Here is a 22808-nt window from a genome sequence, read left to right as displayed (position 1 = left end):
GGTAATGTACAGAACCAAAATTAGAAAAATGTTGCCTCTGTCCAAATATTTATGGACCTAACTATATATACACGCACACGCGTGTTTTACTATATATATAAATAAAGTGCAATATCTTTCCTGCTCCCCACACACACTCTTACCCTAACCCCACTTTCCCCCCTCCCTCTCTTCCCCATATCTTATTCTTTTATATTTGTATATGTAAATACTTAATTTATTTAAATTTATCTAGAAGTTTTTCTCTATTTCTTTTCTTTGTTTATCTTTAATGATGCTGCTGGAATCTTAATTTCCCTGAGAGAACCCTCCCAAAGGGATCAATAAAGTTTTATCTAATCTAATATATGCAGACACACACATGCATGTGTGTTTTACTCTATATATATATATATATATATATAGTTTTATTATTCAATATACTCAACGTGGGCGGCATGGTGGTGTAGTGGTTAGCGCTGTCGCCTCACAGCAAGAAGGTCCTGGGTTCGAGCCCCGTGGCCGGCGAGGGCCTTTCTGTGCGGAGTTTGCATGTTCTCCCCGTGTCCGCGTGGGTTTCCTCCGGGTGCTCCGGTTTCCCCCACAGTCCAAAGACATGCAGGTTAGGTTAACTGGTGACTCTAAATTGAGCGTAGGTGTGAATGTGAGTGTGAATGGTTGTCTGTGTCTATGTGTCAGCCCTGTGATGACCTGGCAACTTGTCCAGGGTGAACCCCGCCTTTCGCCCGTAGTCAGCTGGGATAGGATCCAGCTCGCCTGCGACCCTGTAGAACAGGATAAAGCGGCTACAGATAATGAGATGAGATGAATATACTCAACGTTATTCACTTCTTCACCTGTCAGTGGGTTTAATGTTATTGCTGATCAGTGTAATTAACAGTTATTCCATGAAATTAAGTCGTACATGAGCTGACAGGTGATTTGGCGTGTAGCACCGAGTTGTCTATAATCCATGTAGGAAGAGATTGAGTGGAATAACTGTTTTATTCTCTCCACAGTCACTGGATTTTGAAGAACAGAGCATTTTTATTTTTTGCAAATTTGATAAATAAAAACTTTATCCAAAATGTCCAGCAAAATCATTTCCGCTTAGAATGTAAACAAACTGGCGAAATGACGAGCAATTTGTGAAAAATGTGATAATAATTCTTTAAAAATAAAAAAGATGTTCTTATCAAATACTTTTATTCCATATTTTGTTGCTTTTTTGTATTTTTGTTCACTAGCACGCGCCGCCATTTTGTTTTTCTCTACTCACAGTATATGAGCTGATATCCTAGTAGTAGAGTTGCCAATCCGAGCATATGATTGCTCATATCCAGTGAATGTGGAGAGAATATTATATATATATATATATATATATATATATATATGGAAGGAGTCTCCAGTGTCAGTGCTTTGTAACAGTCAGATGGTTATATAAAGCTGTAACTTTCAGTTTTTCACCACAAGGTCAAAGGAGTTTGCGGTTTCTTGGTAATGTGACAAGTTCCAACTTCACAAGAGAGCGAGAAAAATAAATAAAGAGGCTGGTGAGGGAACTTGACTTTCCACAACATTAAATATAACCACAGTATGTGATGATCTGCAAACTGCTGTAATGTAAGAGGAATAAAACACTTCAAGATAGAAAAATAATCAACTTCACGGTGGGAACAGTGACTCATTTTCATCACACCATCTGTTTTTGATTGTTTTTGTATAACAGCCCACGAGCAAATGATTCATCTCATTTACACACAGGAAGAAATTAAGGGGTGTGGCCAAGGCAGAGTCAGAGCAGGAATCGAGGCAAATCAGGAAATTAACAGGAAACATTTTGTTATTAAAATAAAACAACTTCATGTCTAGTTAGCGTTTGGAACATCAATCATTTTAAGAAAATACTCCTATTGTTTTTTTAACTGTTTATTTATGCATGACGAGTCATTTCGCAAAAACATGCAGTACAACACTTAACTTTGGACACAAATCAAATGTAAATTTAACTACCTTATTTGTAACATAGTGCTAGAAGTAATGTGCATTTTTGTCTTTTGGTTCTCTGTCATGCTAAGACAAAGTGCTAATTTGCTAGCTACACTAGTATATGGCTACAAACCAGGCTACATTAGCACAGAAGTTTTAGAATGATCATCTTCTCTTTCACAAAACTCTTTTTTTTTCTACCCCAAGTTCTCTTTCTGACGGCTGCTTCCCACAGACTCTGACGAGAACTCTTTTATCACGCACTAGCGTATGGGAATCACCCTCATTTTCAGCAGCTCTAAATCTGAACTGTTTGAGTGAGAGCTGTGTGATATTTCCTAAAGACTAAAGTGAAGGTGTTAAAGCTGCAGTGTGTCCGTGTGACACTTGGTTTTGTTGATTAAAAAAAAAAAGAAGCCGATTTACAATGCTACTGTCTGTGCTCATCTACTAGACATATTGATTTTCTGTGCTGCCTGAAAGGACAGTCGGAGATGCTTGGAGAGTACACATTTCTTACGTTTTATTTTTGCTTTAAGCTCAGAAACATGTTTAGATAGAATTTACATTGTCAGTTAATTTACCATTTCAGAACCTCTCTATATAGTTGTATCATAACACTTTTTTTTTTAGTCCTGTGCCTTTAAGACAAACGTATGTAAACATCAGCTTCAGTCCTGTCTGATTGGAATTTACTGGGAATCAATATATTTGATTGCAAGAGTCAATTCCACATATTTTTTTTATCCTTAACTATAAACTGAATACATATTTATAAATGGATATTGTTGTCCCTGCACAAATTTAAGCCAAATCAAAGTCCACGTGTGGACTAGACTTAATAGCTTTTGGGATCAAGACTTAAAAAGTTCATATTTGATAGTCTATAGCCCTATTTGGACATAATTAAATTTACACATACCCCTTTTCCACCAAGGCAGTTTGAGGTCCATTTCAGAGCTGGTGCCAAACCTCAAACCAGTTCTTTGCCTTTCGCCAGCCAGAGAACTGACTCTCAGCACCAGCCCTTTGCTGGTGTAGAACCAAGCACCACTTACATCAGGGGCTGGGGGTGTAATCAACAAGCACGTGACCAACAAGACGGGCTAAAACTTTGCACAGTCCATAGCAATCACAAATGCGTTGGACCAGTTGTGTTAAACCAGGAGCAACACCGTTGTTGTAGTCCACCATTGTTGTTGCTGTGCTTGGCATTGGCATTGCTGGGAAAGTGAAGATGTGTTCAGACATAGTATGGAAGGATGTGGCTCTATGGTGACTCTCGAGCTTGTGGAAAAGCAAACTGGTTCTTCAAAGGTTCACAATCTGAACCAACTCCAAACACCAGCCCAGAACTAGCACCTAATTCGGATTGGTGGGGATGTAACAGGGGCCTGGTGCAACTCAATAATTTTATTTTGAGGAAATAAAAGTTTTTCCTCCTTGCATTTATTGGAAAGTTATAGTCTACATAAAGTATTTGTCTCTGTTTACTATCTTGTGTGTCATGTTTATGTGCTTCAGTGTATATTTGTGTTGGCTACTTGTTGTGAATCAAATTGCCCCTAGGGGGCATTAAAGATAACCCAACCCAATCCAATACTGTTTCCTGAGTACGTCTGTCACTGTGTAATCATTTTAGCCCAATCCTGATTGGATAAGGGGAAGCCATGGCCTAATGGTTAGAGAAGCAGCTTTGGGACCAAAAGGTTGTTGGTTTAATTCCCTGAACCAGCAGGACTGGCTGAAGTGCCCTTGAGCAAGGCACCTAACCCCCAACTGCTCTGGCAAGAGTGGTGGCATACCTTGTGTCTGACTAGCCAAAGAAAAGCTGATGATGTGATCATCTGCACACTCATACTGTCATTCTGTGCTCACTGTTCCTTATATTATATTTATACTTATTTATATTTACTATTTCATCTTTGCACTATGCGCCATATTGCGCCAAAAGGGAAATCCTTTCTGTGATAAACAGCTAAAATCCAGATTCATATATCAGTAATATCACTTGCAAAATATCTGAACACTCATACCGTCATTCTGTGCTCACTGTATACTTTATATTTATTTAACTATTCCATACTTGACTTACCTGGATTACTTTGCACTATGCACCTATTTTTGTTGTTGTTGTTGTTGTTTACTTGTTTGTTTGTTTTGTGTATACGCTTTTTTATCTGTTTTGTACTATGAGAGCTAAGTGAACCGGAGTCAAATTCCTCGTGTGTCCCCACATACCTGGCAATAAAAGTGTTTCTGATTCTGATCAGTTCAGGTAGTGCTTGACCGAAACAGGGAAAAAAAAAAAAACTGGATTAGATGATCTCCATTGCTAATTTTGCAGGTAGCTCCTGCTTCCATTGTTGAGGAAATAAAAGCTTTTTGACCACTTTTCCTCACCAGATGTAGTCCATATTATCCAGATTAAACACTTTGAGAATAGAGTAATCATTCAAGTGTGAGCTGTAATTCTGATTAAAGGGGCCATTATAATGACAACTACAGGTCTAACAACCACGTGTCTGTCTCTCGACCAGAAGATCATGAGTTCTACTCGTGATTGGGTCAGACCAAAGACAATCATAAAAACGGTACCTACTGCCGTCTGGTGAGGCGCCGCAATACAGATGTGAGTAGGGAGTCAAACTCTTGTGGTTAGCAGAGAACCCGCCCCCCACTGTAACCCCAGCTATGTAGTAGGCGAGAGGCCGAGGGCTATAGGAATGGAGATTGGCACTGCCCAGTGCGCCTTCAGGGCCTGGTTGGGACGGGAGATTGTCTGGGAAGACCAGGTCCTGGTGCAGGAGGGACTTTGACAGGTCAAACAATAATGACAGCTTTCTACAGGTTTTCCAGATATGAATGAATGAGCAGTTGTATTATTGTACATTCCTGAACATCTAGCATTAGATGCTACAAAATAAAGATGAATATAATCATATAAAACAATTCAATAATATTCTTGATATATTTATCTAGAGAGAGAGAGAGAGAATATAATAAATATATATAGAGAGGATATAGAGAATATATTTTTCAACACAAGAAGATAAACTTCTTATCTTCACCCCACCATGTAATGTTCTTTATAGACTCATCCACAAAAAAATACACAAGTTAATCAAAAGAATTTTAATTTTGAACCAGTTCACCATTTTGATAACACACATCTAGTCAGCAGGAAAACACTGGGAGTGACGTCATCGGAGTGAAATATCGGGAATTATTATCCATACAGGACACTTTTTTCCATGGAATAAAAACGTGTTCTATTCCCTTCTAGCGGGTTTCATTCATTTGGTTCGATAGCATGCAATATTGTTAGCGTATCACTTATCCTATGTGTATTACATCACTCTACCCAATGGAGAATGAGCGTTGAATATGGTTTACGATACTGCATGGTTGTCAAGACAACATGACGTCACACATCGGAGACGTAAAACTTCCGTGCTAGCGAGCAACTGTGACAATTTGTAAACAAACATGGCTGCCAGGTTTGCTTCATTAAATACAGAAGATTTTGAGAGAATTTTGAAAGAGAAAGACACGTTGAACACCCAAAAGGAATGTGTATGTATAATAATAATAATAATAATAATAATATTGTCTGGCTTTTTTTGGTGGTCTATCAGATATATTCCATTCAGCTACTCGTCTTCGACTCGTTCAGTATCATGCTCACTGAATGGAATATATCTGATGGACCACGAAATAAAAGCCAGACAATATTATTTAAATATGTCACTCAGATCCGCGATGGATTTTGTATGAAAATGTGAGTTTTTCAATACAAGATAAACTTCATATCTTCAAGCCAACGTGTGATTTTTCTTTTTATTATATCGACACACAAACAAAAAGTTCCCAAATTTATCAAAACAATTCATTGATTTCCTCACGAGTGACAGATAGAGATTTATGTCACGGTTTTGGTTCTCCACGTCCCGGATGGAGCTCGGATCAAAACTAAGAGTGGTGCATTTCACACTAAAACACTCGTGTCCATATAACAAGATATGACTAGGTGTGATGCAAACATCCAGATTTGTAGGAAAAACAACCTGCGGAAACTTGTTCATGCCATGTTCGTAGATTACCTGCTGACCAGACATGAGTTTTATCTTGCGGGAGACATGTAAAAATGCTACTACAGATGTCACACAGTGAAAATAATCTTTTCCAAATAGCGCTATTACTGAAATGAGTATTGTACTAGAATTTCACAGACAAAACTAGAATGAAGTAGACGACATATGAGTCGCATTTTTGTTGTCAGGTCTAATTTAGTTGGAATTGACTTGTATTCAATGGATGTATTCAACAGGTGACAGAATACACACTCCACAAAGTCACGTCTCATCTCCAGTGGTGTGTACTGGATAAAAATAGGAGTCCCCCCACCCCCAGACCCACATCAGCCCTAGTTTGCTTGTTTCACACATCTTGGGTGTCAGGATCATATTGGGATAGGGATAATACACATCCGAATAAAACTGTAAATACATCCAATCTGATCATTCAAACCACTTCAGGAAGTCTGAGATACATTTTTGCCTTTTCTTTTTTAAATGCAGTAACCATGTTATTCATAAACCAACTAAAAATGAGCAACCCTGGACGTCAGTGTTTGAATGTAATGAGCTGATTTGCATATTAATGCATAAAACAGCTACTGTATTTCAGTCTGTTCCGAGTCATTACTTATGTGTTTGCCATAATGCAGTTATACACCATGAAAGCAGTACAGTGCATGCTATTCGCAATTCAGCCAGAGAAAAATAATGTCACAGAAGCACTTACTCCAGTTAAGATTTAAAAAATGATGCAAAATTAAACACAATTAAAAGGATTAAAAGTCTGTACCTGACATCCTGATCGAGGAAGACCGCATAGATCGTGACGTTTCTTGGGAAAATGTGCTCGCTAATGAGCTTATCTTATTGAAGTAATGTCTCACAACATATATATTAACTAAACTAACATTAATAATTCTTTTAAACCAATAAAATTGTGTGTGTGTGTGTGTGTGTGTGTGTACTTAGACATTCCATGGATACTTAGAGATTAAATATCTTGCCACAGCCTTGTCTGAAAATGTATTTACATCCACACAGAAGTGTTTTACAGTGCGGAGGAAGAACCAGTATGGCACCCAGTACAAAGTCAAAAGTATGTACACCCTTACTCATTCATAGGTTTTTCTGTAGTTTGTATTTTCTACACTGTAGAAAAAAACTGAAGACATCAAAACTATGAAATAACATCTGGAACATGTCTGGAATTATGTGGTAAATGAGAGTGTTAAAAAAAGTTTGATATTTTAGATTCTTCAGCATATCCAGCGTTTCCCTTGATGACACTTTGTACACTATTGTCATTCTCTTAAGCAGCTTCATGAGGGAGTCACCTGGAACGCTTTTCAATTAACAGCTGTGTCTCATTAAAAGGTCATTAGTGGACGAGTTTTTTACCTTCTTAATGCGTTTGGGATCAAACAGTAAATAATAAAAATACAGTAAACAGCCCGATTACATCCACAACTGGAGTAATCCATACAGTACTCTGTCAAGAACTGAACAAGTAAGTAAAGAGAAACGACATCCATCATTACTTTAAGACAGGAAGTGACTTTTAATTAATAAAAATAAATAAAAGACATTGAATTTGAAAGTATGTCCAAACGTTTGACTAGTACTGTTTATATGTACAGGGCCCTCCACCATTATTTTCACCCCTTGTAAAGATCAGTAAAAAGAGTTAGAAAAAATCCACCTGTTGGTGAAGTTGCTTCATCTCATGCTGAAAAAAATGAGAAAAATCCAACCTTTAATTGAAATAAATTTATTCAGAAAAAAAACAAATCCAGGGCGGCACGGTGGTGTAGTGGTTAGCGCTGTCGCCTCACAGCAAGAAGGTCCGGGTTCGAGCCCCGGGGCCGGCGAGGGCCTTTCTGTGTGGAGTTTGCATGTTCTCCCCGTGTCCGCGTGGGTTTCCTCCGGGTGCTCCGGTTTCCCCCACAGTCCAAAGACATGCAGGTTAGGTTAACTGGTGACTCTAAATTGAGCATAGGTGTGAATGTGAGTGTGAATGGTTGTCTGTGTCTATGTGTCAGCCCTGTGATGACCTGGCGACTTGTCCAGGGTGAACCCCGCCTTTCGCCCGTAGTCAGCTGGGATAGGATCCAGCTCGCCTGCGACCCTGTAGAACAGGATAAAGCGGCTACAGATAATGAGATGAGAAAAAACAAATCCCTCATCAAGAAATAATTATTTTCAACAAAAACACGTGCCACTGAAGTTAATACTTTGTACATCCTCCCTTTTCCAGTAAAACAGTGCTGAGTCTCTCCTCTAACATTTTATAAGGTTGGAGATACAGAGCGGGGCATTGAGCCCATTCCTAATTGTACAATCTCTCCAGATCATCCAGGGTCCTCGACCCTCTCTTGTGCTCTCTGCTCTTCAGCTCACTCACAGGTTTTCACTGGGGTTCAGCTCAGGGGTCTGAGATGTTCAGGGCAGAAGCTCGATTCTGTGCTCAGTGAACCATTTGTGTGTTGATTTGGACAGATGCTTTGGATCATTGTCCTGCTGGAAGATCCAATGATGACCCAGTTTTAGTTTCCTGTCAGAGGAGCCAGATTCTGATTTAAAGTGTCCTGGTGTTTCATGGAATCCATGATGCCGTGGACCCTAACAAGGTTTCAGGGCCTTTGGAGGAAAAACAGCCCCAAAACATCACAGAACCTCCACTATATTTTACAGTTGGGATCGGGTTCTTTGTATTATATCCATCCTTCTTTTTACTCCAAACCCACCATGAGTGTTTGTTGCCAAAAAGCTCCATTTTTTTTTCCATCAGACCAGAGAACACGGTTCCAGTCAAAGCTGTCGTAGCGTTTCACAAACTTCAGATGCTACATTTATGGTTAACTGACAGAAAATACTTTTCTGGAACCTTCCAAATAATCTGTTGGTATGGAGGTGGAGTTTGATGAGGGTTTTGGAGACTCAGAAACCCCAAGATTTTACTTGTTCTTGTAATTCACCAAAGTGACCCTTGGGGATTTTTGCCTCTCTTACCCTCCTCACTGTCCGTGGGGTAAAATAAACTCGGCTCCTCTTCCAGGTGAGTGTGGAACAGTTCCAGTTGGTGTCCATTTTTTTTATTTTTGTCCTAACAGTAGAAATGGACATTTTCAGGCGAGGAGCTGTTTTTTATCCCCATTCCCTGACTTATGAAGATCAACACACTTCTCCCTCATTGGGTTTGTGTGTCTCTTACCTTCTCCATGTTGATGTTGAGGGAATTTGGCCTCTATGTCGCCTCATATTTGTTCCCCAGTTAATCAGGAAGTCATGGATTACAGCTTGAAAGTTTGTACACACTCCAATCAACTCAAACATGTACAATTAAATGGGAAACATGTTTCAGGTACATTGGGTTCACTAGAATTTGTGCCAATAACAGTGGCATGTATTTTTGTTGAAAATAATTATTTCTTGATGGGGGATTTGTTTTTCCCCTGATTACATTTATTTCAATTAAAGGTTGTTTTTTTTTCCTTTTTTTTTCAGTGTGAGATGAAACGACTTCAGCAAAAGGTGGATTTTTTTCTAACCCTGTTTACTAATCTTTACAAGGGGTGAGTGAAAATAATCATGGAGGGCCCTGTTTATATAATATGCCTAAAACTGTGACTTATTAAGAGAGTGATTTCAGGCTGAAATATTCTAAACATAGTGTTATCTCATCTCATCTCATTATCTGTAGCCGCTTTATCCTGTTCTACAGGGTCGCAGGCGAGCTGGAGCCTATCCCAGCTGACTACGGGCGAAAGGCGGGGTACACCCTGGACAAGTCGCCAGGTCATCACAGGGCAAACACAGTGTTATATTAGAAAAATAAACTTCAGACCCTGAGTTCCAGAATGAATACATTTGAATATATAAATATGTTTGTGGTAGTGACATCACAACAATGTCAAATCCAATATACATTACGTTTGCTACAGTATACAGTATTGTGGAAAGTGGAAATCCTATCTTTCTGTTCATCTGAGTACAAACTCACTCACCATTACAAACCTCAGTATATCTCAGCGTACAGTATATCACAGCAAAACATACTTTATATAATATAGTGACTCGATATCTACGATTAAATATTTATTTAAGAAGAGAAGCTTGTTTGTACCAGCAAGTGCTGCTTCTTACCCTGCGCAGGAAAGAAGCAAAGCCATAAATAGGGGAATAAAACGAGGCCAGAAATAGAAAAGCCGGAGCGGAAATATGACTGCTTACACCGGGGCTTTACTCATATTCATTACAAGAAAGCGCTGAGCATTTTCACTACTGGAATGACTATTGTAGCTACCAGGATTCCAACTTATTTAATTTGAATTAGTTATTTTCATTTTACAGACTTACAAATTTGATTTACATGACATTTCTTGGTTATAAAGAAAGAGAATGGGATCCAGGTTTTATATATATATTTCTAATGAGCATTACTGTCAGATAAAGTGTCATGAGAAATGCAAAAAAAGGTTCATTTTGACCAAAATAGAGCATAAACTTATGCTGAATGAGTAATTTCTGAAAATAACAGTGGTTGCTTTGATCAAAATCAAAGCTAAGTGCTTGTTCCTTAACTGAGGGCACGGGGGGGCAAACACAGATCAAACCTCACATATGACTAAAAACAGATCTGATAACATTTGTAATACACTTTCCAGAGATTGGTCATCTAAATATTCTGTCTTTGTTTTTTTTTTATTTCATTTCATGTTCATGTACACATCTAACACCTACTGTTAAATATACTTGTCAATTAACAGAAGAGTTTGGCTAAATAAATAAATAAATCTCTCTCATCTCATCTCATTATCTGTAGCCGCTTTATCCTGTTCTACAGGGTCGCAGGCAAGCTGGATCCTATCCCAGCTGACTACGGGCGAAAGGCGGGGTACACCCTGGACAAGTCGCCAGGTCATCACAGGGCTGACACATAGACACAGGCAACCATTCACACTCACATTCACACCTACGGTCAATTTAGAGTCACCAGTTAACCTAACCTGCATGTCTTTGGACTGTGGGGGAAACCGGAGCACCCGGAGGAAACCCACGCGGACACGGGGAGAACATGCAAACTCCGCACAGAAAGGCCCTCGCCGGCCACGGGGCTCGAACCCAGGACCTTCTTGCTGTGAGGCGACAGTGATAACCACTACACCACCGTGCCGCCCCCTAAATAAATCTATGTAAATAGTAAATACACACAATACCTAACCCGCTTACAGCAGAGATAATAATCAGCGAAGACATTTTGTTTTGCTTCTTTAGTTTTGCACTGGATTAATGAGCTTAATGTTGATAAAATGTTTGAAAATGTATGTCTTTGGTTGTCCTTCTGGGGAAACCCTTAAAGTACTGACAGTACGTGTGAACCTGCGTCCACGGTAGCCTCGGATTCCTGTTCTTGTCTGACAGGAGTGAGTGGAACCTGATGTGAGCTTCTATGGCTGTAGCTCCTCCACCTCAACGTATGACATGGAGGTGCTTTTCTGCCCAACACGTTTGTAAGGAGTGATTATTTGAGTTATTGACCGCTCAAACCAGTCTGCTCATGCCCCTTTGACCTCATAAACAAGTTTCCACATGCAGAATTTCTGCTCACTGGATGTTTTGTTTTTCTCACCATCCTGTATAACCTCTCAAGAATGCTGTGTGTGAAAAGCCCAGTTTCTGAAATACTCAACCCAACCCATCTAATGCCAACAGCTCTGCCATGTTCAAAGTCAGAGTAATTTTTTTTTCCTGATGAAAATTATGTAAAGCTCATGACCCGTATGTACACAATTTTATGAATTGTGCTGCTGCTAGGCGTGCTGGTGTTCCTAATAAAGTGGCCGGTGAGTGTATATCATATCACATATTACGGATATTGGTCATGCTCACGATCACCGATTCATTGAGTTTGTTGATCTGAAGAGTGTGTTGTGTGTCTCAGACTGGTATCCCCGTGTAACCTGCTCTCACACACATGTTCTCACCCTTGAATGTATGGGCTCAGTTTCCATAGCGACAGCAGCGGCGCTGTAGACGGAGGAGCAGATGTGGCGTCGAAACATCAGAGAGTTTAATTTAGAGACATTAGAGAAACTCCCACACACACACTCTCTCACACACACACAGCAATGAAAAGAGAACACTTAACTCTCTCTCTGTCTGACTTTCTCTCTTTTCCTCTTTCGCTCTCCACACTTCCATTCTCCTCTCTCAACTTTTGCATTTATTTATCCATCTGTACCTCTCTGTGCTTCTCTCCATCTCTCTTTCTGTCTGTCCACTCCTCCTGTCTTTATCTACCCCATCTCTTTCATTATTTCTCTCATCCTTACCATTCCTGCTCTTTGCTCTTTCCCTATCTCCATTTCTCCCTTCTTCTCCATCCCTCCTTCATACTCTGTCTCTCTCTCCCTCTCTCTTATTTCTCGCAAACTCCCCCGCACACCCTGTGGCGAGCTTATGGCAATCAGGGGTGGGTGGTGAGCAGCTCGTTCAATCGCTACGGTAACGGTGACTGACAGCTGGACCCAATGGTGTGTGTGTGAAGTGTGAGAAGTGTGTGTGTGTGTGTGTGTGTGTGTGTGAAGTGTTCCCGTGGATGGTGACGACTTGTCGGATTCCCACTTTGCTTCAACGATTCAAAGAAACCTATCTGCATTTTTCCTCTCCGACGAGCAGCCATATTGCCTCCTGCTCTGTGTGTGTGTGAGAGAGATGCAGGTATGGATTTGTGTGTTTGTTCGCACATTGTTATTGTGGGAATCACATGCAAGTTATATTTAGATCTGTTCAGAGACTCGAGTACTGGCTGGATCAGTGATTTGGCCACTTTGTGAGTTTCTTTCCACATTCTCTCTCCACCCCCCCGACACTCTTAGTCACACATTACAAACTCTGGATGGAAAGTGTTTCATTAAAACCCTCACACACACCAGAGCTGTATACCTGTGACTGTAAAAGGTAACCCCACAGTCAGGGAACCTACAATACACTGAACAGATGACATTTTTTGAATGAAGCGTGTGTATGTACTTCCTGTAAGGTTCCCTTTCTCCCAAATGTAATAAATCAGCCAGGAAATGACTGGTGCCTAAAGTTTCCTTCTTTAGTGTCATGCACACTGCGCTTCTAAATCATCACACTCGCTTTAGTGACCGAGCTCAGATTTGCTCATTTCTAACACAATGACCAACTTCTCTCTCTCTCTCTCTCTCTCTCTCTCTCTTTCTCTTTCTCAGGTGAACAATTCTGAGTGCCAGTCCAAGTGAATTGTGATCTTCTGCGTGATGCTGTTCAGCCGAGAATCTTGTCACCATCCGGACCCCTCGTTCTCCCCATCAGCCCATGTGACCTAATTTTGGCCCCTCAGGCCTGGGGGAGACCCCATGAATCCCAGCCTCCCCCCAAAAAAGCGCGAGTCCCGGCAAGGTTCGTCGGAACAGCGCCCCCCGGAGGACGAGTTCAAATACCCAGCGCTGCTTCGACACCGGAGACACCACATTTCCGAAGGGCAGGAGAATGAACCACGCGGTGATAAAGAACTCCTTCCACCTCCTCCTCCACCCCCACTTCCACACCTTCCCATCCCCTTATCATGGCAGCTGCCCTACCACTCAACCCTTCACCACCCATACCTTTCTGGCCAGGTGAGAGAAAGACGTGGCTCAGGTTCACCTTCCTGGAGAGATGGATCAAGTGGACGAAGGTCAGAAGGTGAAACAGAACTGCCAATTCCTCACCACTCTCGTTGGCTACGAGGAGAAATCAATTCCCTTGGTTTGCATCCGTCCATATCGATGCCTACATACAAGGGCAATTATGCAGTTGATTCCAGGGACATGTGGCCCTACTTCAGCCCTACACGGCGAGACTATGCCTCTTCCCTCTTCCCTTCATCATCTTCCTCACACCTTTTCCCACAAACATCATTCTACCACAATGATTTTCTCTCAGAAAGCAGGCTCAGGTACTCAAGCAGGCGACCCAATGGTCTTGATGGACATGGCATTAGATCAGAATCCAGTGGGAGAGTGGAAAGTGGGAATGACTCTCAACCCAGAGTTGGTGGTTCCCACTCCAATGGAAGGAAGAGGAATCAAGAAGATCTGGTAGGGCGCGATACAAGGAGAGTATCCCCATCCCAGGCGGGTCCTAATGCACATTCCTTCCATCACAATACAGACAGGGACTCTCTGGCAATCCTAAAACCTCCAACTCCCCACACTTACACCTCTGAAATACGAACGACAAAGGCTCCTCAAGAACCTTCCATTGGAAGTACCTCCCAGTCAGGAGCTCAGATCTACTATGCCCTGGGGTCTGTGTACTCCTCGGTTCACCACAACCCTCAGGCATATCCCAGTTTTAATCCCTCAGGTCCTCCTCCTTCCCCTCTGAGGAACTCCCAGCACTCCCCTCATGGTCAGCACAACAACCATGGGGTCCATCAGGAGCGAGAACTTTCACCAGGATCCTATCGACCCTCTGTTTCAGTCCTCAGTGGTCCTGACCCACCAACAAGTGCAGTCCTACCTCATTTTGCCAAGGGTTCCCTTATTGAGTTGGCCGGTGGCCGTCTGAAAAGGGTGGAAGAGTTACAGACAGAGGATTTCCTGCACAGTGCTGACACCACACCTGAGTTCCACCTGAGTACCTGCACCATCCTACTCATTTCACCTGGACCCACTGATGGCTTCAATCATCTGCAGGTTTTGCTTGCTGACCGCAACACTCAGGTCAGTCCAGAAAGGGAAAAGACATGACTAATAGCACTAGAATAGACTGATGAACCCAGTTTACCAGTAAAATGTTAAACCAGTTGTATTGCTAGAAATGTCAATTACATACTGTTAGAAATAAGGGTTCTTTGCATCGTTAAGAGTTTTACGCCTAAGGGTTTAACTTGGAAAAACTTCTGTACTCGGGTAGTACAAGCCCAAATCATGAAAAGTTGGGACTGTATGTTGAAATCAAAATTAAAACCGAAAACTACTTGTAAATACTCTTTAACCTGTATTGCACTCAAAGCAATACACCACCACATTATTTGATGTTTTACCTCATGGATTTTATTGTTTTTCAAAATAAACACATTTCAAATTTGATCCTTGCAACACATTTTAAAAAGAAGTTGGGGTGGTAAAGCACTTACCACTTTATAATGTTACCATTCCTTCTCACAACACTTAAAAGATGTTTATGGACTGAAGACACCAAGTGATGAAGTGTTTCAGGTGTTGTTTTGTCCCATTCTTCCTGTAAACCAGTCTTACACTGTGGAACAATAAAAAATCTCAGTGTACTTTTTTGCATTAATGCTCCATCACAGAACTGTAAGTTACCTTTGCCAAGGACACTGACACAAACCCATACCATGACACACCCTGGCGTTTGGACTTGTTGCTGGTGACAGTCTAGATGGTCCTTCCCGTTTTTGTTCCAGAGCACATGGTGTCCGTTTCTTTTGTAAGAAACGGACAGCGTGTGCTCTGGACCAAAAACGACGAGGACCATCCAGACTGTTACCAGCAATAAAACCTGGAGTACTGATTTATCTGACCACAGTACATGTTCCCACTATGTGATGGTCCATCCCAGATGCCTCCAAGCCCAGAGAAGTCGATGGCGCTTCTGGACACAGTTATCATAAGGCTTCCTTTATACACAGTAAAGTTTTAACTGGTGTTTGTGGATGTAACTCCGTATTATAGCTTGATAAAGGTTTGCCAAAGTAATCCCGAGCCCATGTGGTTCTATCAGCTGTAGATGAATGATGGTTCTTGATGCAGTGAGCGATCAGAGATCAAGGGGGTTCAGATTAGGCTTGAGGCCTTTACACACCAAAATTCCTTCATATTCCTTGAATGGTTTAATGATATTATGCACCGTAGAGGGTGAAATATCCAAAGCCCTTACAATCTGTCTTTGAAAAACATTGTTTTTAAACATTTCAATAATGCTCTTATGCATTTATTGACAAACTGGAGATCCTCAGTCCATCTTTGCTCTTCAAAGACTCAGCCTTTCCTGGAGACTGATTTTGTACCAGCTCATGATTACAGTCACCTGTCGATATCACCTGTTTCAAATCACATCGCTATTTAATTATGTTACTTCATTACTACCTCTAAATTGCCCCACCCCAACTTTTTTTTGGAATGTGTTGCAGGTCTGAAATGCAGGAATGGATGGATATTAACAAAAAAAATGAAGTCAACCAGAAAAACATGAAATATCTTGGGTCTATTCTGTCTGCAATGAAATACAAATCAAAGTCAGTTCAGAAATCACTGCTTTTTATTTGCATTTTCCACACTGTCCCAACTTTTTCTGATTTGTGGTTGTACATAAAACCTTTTAATAGACCTGCAGAAGGATAAACTGAAGAACCTTTTGTGGTAGTAAATTAAACTATAATAAGTGTTTTTTGTTGTTGTTTGTTTTTTTTACTTGTGTTCAAATAAAAAGATTCCTAGAAATAGTGTGCATTCAGAAATAGAAAGGGTTTCCCCCCCCCCTTTCACAACATTCAATGTTTTGGATCTGTCGCATCCTGTTCTGTGCTAATATTGTGCAATTTTTTCTGACATAAAAGTGTTGCATAGCAGTATAACAGTATAAACAAAATCTATACTTTAAGATAAAAATCGTACCAATGGTATACCAGATAAACTGTTAAACCACCCATTACTACTATGACTGTGATCATCATGTGTCGTACACTTGCTCAGTTTTTGTTGCTTCCAATGTTTTGATCTGCAGTGTAGCTCTGGAGATGATTTAGTTGCATTTCATATGAATGAAGCTTTTTAACCTTCATACAAGTGTGCTTGTTCAAATTCTTATGAATATGCAAACACAAGCTTGTGCTACTATACAACTGACACTGCTACATGACTAAATCTTTCCAGTATTTCCAGTAAACTCAGTATTTCGTGCCCACGTGGTACATATTTTAGATAGTTATAAATGAGAATCAATATAAACTTTACGTATATACAATCACATGATTTACCTCTGAAACTTACATACTACAATGCTTTGCATGTTTTTTACATGCTTTTTTTTCCACACGGATTTTAAAAGTTAAATTTTCATATGTAGAGCAAGGTTTTTGTGCATGTGTCATTCACATGTTTTGCATGTGATTAGTCACATAATCACATGTGAAAACCACATGGTTTTAGGATTTCAGAAGTAGGTTTAGGTTTCTCTGAGTAAATGATTAATGGAGAAACCTCAGTACAAGTCCACTAGCTACATTTTTAAGTTTATGAGTTTGACAACATCCATCAGTCAGTCAATTATCTATGCCACTTATCCATCAGGGTCGCAGAAGAAGCTGGAGCCAGTCCCAGCTGACTTTAAGCAAGAGACGGGGTTCACCCTGGGCAGGGCTAACACGGAGACAAACAACCATTCACACTCACATAAGAGCCAGTTGACCTAATCTGCATGTTTATGGACCATGGAAGGAAACCCTCACAGGCAGGAGGAAAACATGCAAAGTCCACATAGAAAGATGGTTGACTAGCAAATTTGAACCCAGAACCTGCTTGCTGTGAGGCAACAGTGTTAACTAGTGCACCACCATGTCACTGGAGTTTGACAAAATACCAAACTTAAAGTTACACTACTGTTCTAGTGACACTGATTAAAACATCTCACTCATGGAAAGGGCAGCACGGTGGTGTAGTGGTTCGCACTGTCGCCTCACAGCAGGAAAGTTCTGTGTTCAAGTCCAGCAGCTAATGGAGGGCCTTTCTGCGTGGAGTTTGCATGTTCTCCCCGTGTCCGTGTGGGTTTCCTCCGGGTGCTCCGGTTTCTCCCACAGTCCAAAGACATGCAGTTAGGCTAACTGGCTACTTGAAATTGCCCATAGGTGTGAATGGGCGTTTCCCATGCCCAGAAATAGGAGAGCTTAAAAATGAAGTGTATACATAAATGTAGTCAATAAGTTAATGTATATACACAAATAAAAAGCTCAGTAACAGCAGTATGCTAAAAAAGAGAATTTCCAAAGATTCACTGAAAGTCCAGATTGTTTATGGGTTGTGATTATAGGCTGATTGGGAACAGGTAAATGTGATTAGAAGTCTGAGGGAACAAGAATGAGGTCGGGGTCATGGGATGGGTCATGTGACTTGGTTTGGCATACATTCTTTGGCTGAGAATTCTGGGAAATGGAGTTTGTTTGTATGTGGAGCAGACATGACAGTTTTGCCTTTTAGTACCAATAAAACTGTGGATAAGATAAAACCCAACTTATGGAAAATGTTGTATGATCACCAAGTGATCTTCACAATTCCAAGATGTTGGAACTTATTTTGATTCCATATTTGAACACTTGGTATCGTACAGATGTGCAAGAAAGTGTGAAATGAAACTGTATAAATGATACATTGGCCAAGAGTCAGACACCCAGTGAAGTAAAGTTCCTGGGATGAGATTCCTGGGTTTAGGTTTCTGAACTACAGTTGCTTGGCTTAACTTCCTGTACTAAAGTTCCTGAAGTTACCAGGGTTAGATTTCTGAATTAAAGTTTCTGGGCTGCAGTTACAGGGCTTAGGTTCTTGTACTGAAGTTCCTGGGCTAAGGTTGCTTGGCTAAAGTTGCTGGACTTTGATTCCTGGGATTAGGTTCCTGAATTAAAGTTTCTCAAATAAGGTTCCTGGGATTATGTATCTGAACTATAGTTTCTTAGTTAAGGTTCCTGAACTAAAGTTCCTGGACTGTTCCTATGGTAAATTTCCTGGGCTAAGGTTTCTAAGCTAAAGTTTTTTGACTAAAATTAATTAATTAAAGTTGCTCTGCTATGATTTCTGGGTTTAGGAACCAGAACTAAAGTGTCTTGGTTTAGGTTTTTGGGCTGAGTTTCCTTGACCTTACATTCCTAGGGTAATTTTGTGAAAGTACCAGGCAAGCTGATTTGTTTATTTTCTTGGCTTTCTTTTGGCAGGAATTGCTCACAGTTTTGGAGGAGTATCCATTTTTTGTGCGAGACAGAGGCTGGTCTTCATGCAGTCCTCAGAGGAGCGCCGAGCTCTATGGCCTCCACTGCCGCCAACTCAGTCCAGGAGACATCTGCCTGGCTTTGACCCCTACACCAACCTCATCACCCCCCAGAACAACAACCTTGACACCAATGCCCAACTCACTGACCCCAGTGACCACCTTAGCCTCCTCAGTGACCTCAACGATGACCTCATTGACCCCATCGTTGACCTTGTTACCCCCGCAGACAACCTCATCAATTCCGACGCCCACCTTGCTGCAACAACACTCATGCAGTCGCACTTCTGCAGGATCAGAGACCAGCATGCACAGATCTGACAGAACGGCTCCGCCCCTTGCCCCGTTGCTTCCGTCTGATTCCCGGCAGGAGATCCAGGATAAGCCACGCTCCCGAAAGAGACGCTGGTCTGCCCCTGATTTGCATGAAGGAAATAGGAGCTGCACAGATTTACCTCAAGGATGTAAACGAATGAGACAGCAGTAAGTCCTCATTAAGAGTCTGAATTCACTACCAAGAAGTGCTTTTATTACATCACATATCAACAATTAATACATTATCCCTCAGTTTATCCTGATTGTTAAAAAAAAAATCCATTGTTTAACAATGAGAACGATCCGGTTACAAAAACAACACATGAAAATGTGCAATCTGAGTGACACCACTGGTCATTTAATTACATTTCTCAAAAACAGCTGATTTTATGGCACTAACTGAAACACCTTTAATGTTTCACATGCTGCGTTTCCCATTTTTTTGGGCGAGTAACTTCTTATCAAGGGTAAACTAAGTTTTAAGTGATTCAACAGCATCATTTTAATCTTCTTCTTCTTCTGGCTGCTCCCATTAGGGGACGCCACAGCAGATCATCCATTTCCATCTCATCCTGTCCAACCAATCCATATGGAAATCCAATTTATGAGCTGCATATTTGATTTGATGTAGGTTTTACACCCGATGCCCTTCCTGACGCAGCCCTCCCCAGTCTATCCAAACTTGGAACCGGCACTAAGAACACACTGACTTGTGCAACCCCAGTAGCTGGGTTCTACAGCATCATTTAATACACAACTGTCCTCAAATCTCAAATGTACTGTCATTAGCCAACAAAACCTAATTTTCTTTCACTGAAATTATGTGCATCTTTAATCAGTGTCAGATATTATAAATTAATTTATATCACAGCAATTTCTCTATTCTGATTGGTCAGAAGGTGTTGATTAAGTTTCTGTTTTCCAACAGCAGCTCTGACAAAAGTATTGCTACAAATCACAGCTTATGTTATGCTAATAATGTACATCTTTGTATTTCTGAAAAATATATATACTTTATACACATTGCAAAATGATAATTGTTGCCAATTTGCTGTGGTTGAAGAGAAATAAAACACTTTGTGACATGATGTTATTGGAAAATAACAAACTTCAAGATGGTAGCAGAACTCCACTTTATCACACCACCATATTGCTGATTAATTTCCTCCAGCAAAATGCCTCATTATGATTTATTCCTTAGGCCCTGTTCACACTACAGCTCGCGATGGGTTTGCGAATACTTGGTGATGAAAAATCGGTAGCATTGCCCCCAATCCGTTGCTGATGGTGAATGTTCTCTGAGCTCTGCAAGTTGTTTTTTGATGCGTCTCCATCTCATGAGTGGCCAAAAACATCACAAAAAATTTCTATGCATGCACTGAAATTTGGTGGCGATGGTTTCATTGGCAAACTAAGTGGTGAATACTCACAGATGGGTTTGGGAATACTTCCTGAAGCTCAGGGAACTTTCACTGAGCTTCTTCAGATGTATTTGTCTTGAATCCATATCCCCAGTGCTCGTGGGAGCCTCAGCGACACAGCAGTGAGGTGGAGCCTAACCTTCACTGAGACTTGAAAAGTGCATTTCCATTCAGCGATGCTTTGCTGAGGTTCATAATTGGTTGGGCGAAGGGTTCACGAATATTCAGCAAATCTTTGGCAATTGTGAAACAACACATTTATGATCGTTGCTGATTGGTTGGTGCTGATGTTATGCATTGCTGAAATATAGTGAGCAAGGCATCGGTGATCATTCTCCTGCCAAACGCTGATACGTACAAAACTCTCAAGCACGCCTCCTAGGAAAAACACCAGGTCTCCTCAAAAGAAAAGGGCCAAGTGCTCGCCTGCTGTGTGACCACAACTTTTAGCTCATCTGTACAAAGTACACATCGCCATACATCGCCACCAAATCGCCTCATTTTCATTGATAACCCATCACAAAGCATCGTGAGCTGAGGTGTGACTGTAGCCTTACATAGCATGACTACATTTTGAAAAAGAAATCCAAAAAAGATTAAAATTACTACAATTTAAAAGCTGAATGAAGTATAACTAATAATGCTGCATGCTTTATGCATTAAAAGATTCCCCAATCTCTTGTCCTATTGGTGGCCAGTGGTGGCTTTGAAAGAACTACAGTGGGAAAAGCACTTGAATCAGATGGTGTATTTAAAAATGTGTTTGGAATTCCTTGAAAGTTTGGTGCCATTATAAAGTGTGAATACAAAGTCTAATTCAAGAAATGATAAAACAATAATCATAAAAATGTAAAATTATCAGGTGGGCCCACCTTATCACATTGTACCAGAACCTGCCATTTCTGCCATAAGAAAGTAAACTAATGTAAAAAAAAAAAAAATCAATGCATTGAGGTTAATAAGTGATGAAGTACGAACACTTCTTGGTAGCATACTGAGACATTTGCACAGAGAGTTCAGAGAGTCATGTGAGGACTTGAACTCAAACTGATCAATCGTGACCTCATGGTTACTCTGGAAGAGCCATATGTGTTTTTGTGTTATTGGTTAAAACGGGTTTGGAAGGAAGGAGAGAAAGGAAAAAAAACACCACCACCACCACCAACAACAACAACAACAAGGCAATGCTAGTGATGCACAGTCAGACTTTGTGTCTTTTGAGACAATCAAACTCGCCTGTCACTGACGCCACGTCTGTTTCGGTGTATTTTTTCTGCAGGGTCTCTTTTCAGTCAGTATTATAAAGGAAATAATATTGAATGGAAAAAAAATGACTATATGATTATATGAATAGTTATATATTATACAGGTGTTACATATGAATATGCTAAAAAAATACAACAAATATGATGACAAATGTTAATGGTTACTTTTTTTTTGCAATGCAATTTTATTTTGCTTCTAAACTGAGCTTTGGCTCTCGAGGTGAATGTACACAGATTTTAGCTTCGCAATACGAGGTCCAAATGTGAAATCATCTCAGCATTATGCTCCAATGTGTGGGTAAAAATGGAAAAGACACTAAAGGAGGAAAGAAAGAAAAAAGAAGATTCCCATTGATAAAGGGAGATCCGTTGGTGTTTTTCCACAAGAAAAGGGGATTAAAGGTGCTAATAACATGTTGGAAGGTGATGCTTTGTGACTGCACTTGACCTCGCAATGTGCTTTTGATTTTTTTTCCCTCCATATTTTTGCACCCTCTTTATTTTTCTGTACAATATAAGAGCAAGGGAAAAAAATTAAAATGTGGAAAGTTTTTTGAACTCAGATACGGGTATTCATTCTTGATCAAGCACACTCTTTCCCTTTATTTTAATTTTGAGTTGTTGTTTTTTTTTCCTTTTTTGTGGTGTTGTTATTTTTCCAGAAAAAAAGATTATTTTTTTTCATTTATAAATGTATAGCTATAAAATTGTATATTTTTAAAACTTGTGAGACTGTAAAACAGTGTTCG

At 40.5% G+C, this 22808-nt stretch overlaps 1 protein-coding gene across 8 annotated transcripts in view; it reads left to right on the top strand.

Annotated features, from left to right (window-relative positions):
* Nucleotides 1-22402, top strand: part of zmp:0000000926 (uncharacterized) — a 99891-nt gene extending 77489 nt beyond the window's left edge. For 5 of the 8 annotated variants that reach the window (XM_060938627.1, XM_060938626.1, XM_060938623.1 and 2 more), the window contains exons 2-4: nucleotides 13286-14782; nucleotides 19006-19541; nucleotides 19910-22402. In XM_060938627.1, coding sequence (XP_060794610.1) covers nucleotides 13433-14782; nucleotides 19006-19541; nucleotides 19910-19994 — 1971 coding nt within the window. In that variant the 5' untranslated portion in view covers nucleotides 13286-13432 and the 3' untranslated portion in view covers nucleotides 19995-22402. Of the gene's footprint in view, nucleotides 1-7126; nucleotides 7144-9551; nucleotides 9620-13285; nucleotides 14783-19005 lie in introns of those variants that run through there. The other 3 variants (XM_060938625.1, XM_060938624.1, XM_060938629.1) reach the window with 3 other exon arrangements.
* Nucleotides 22403-22808: the final 406 nt, after the last annotated feature.

The sequence above is a fragment of the Neoarius graeffei genome, chromosome 13 (assembly GCF_027579695.1).
Source record: "Neoarius graeffei isolate fNeoGra1 chromosome 13, fNeoGra1.pri, whole genome shotgun sequence".
In the NCBI taxonomy this organism is placed as follows: domain Eukaryota; kingdom Metazoa; phylum Chordata; class Actinopteri; order Siluriformes; family Ariidae; genus Neoarius; species Neoarius graeffei.
This window is presented reverse-complemented; position numbering and strand designations above follow the sequence as displayed.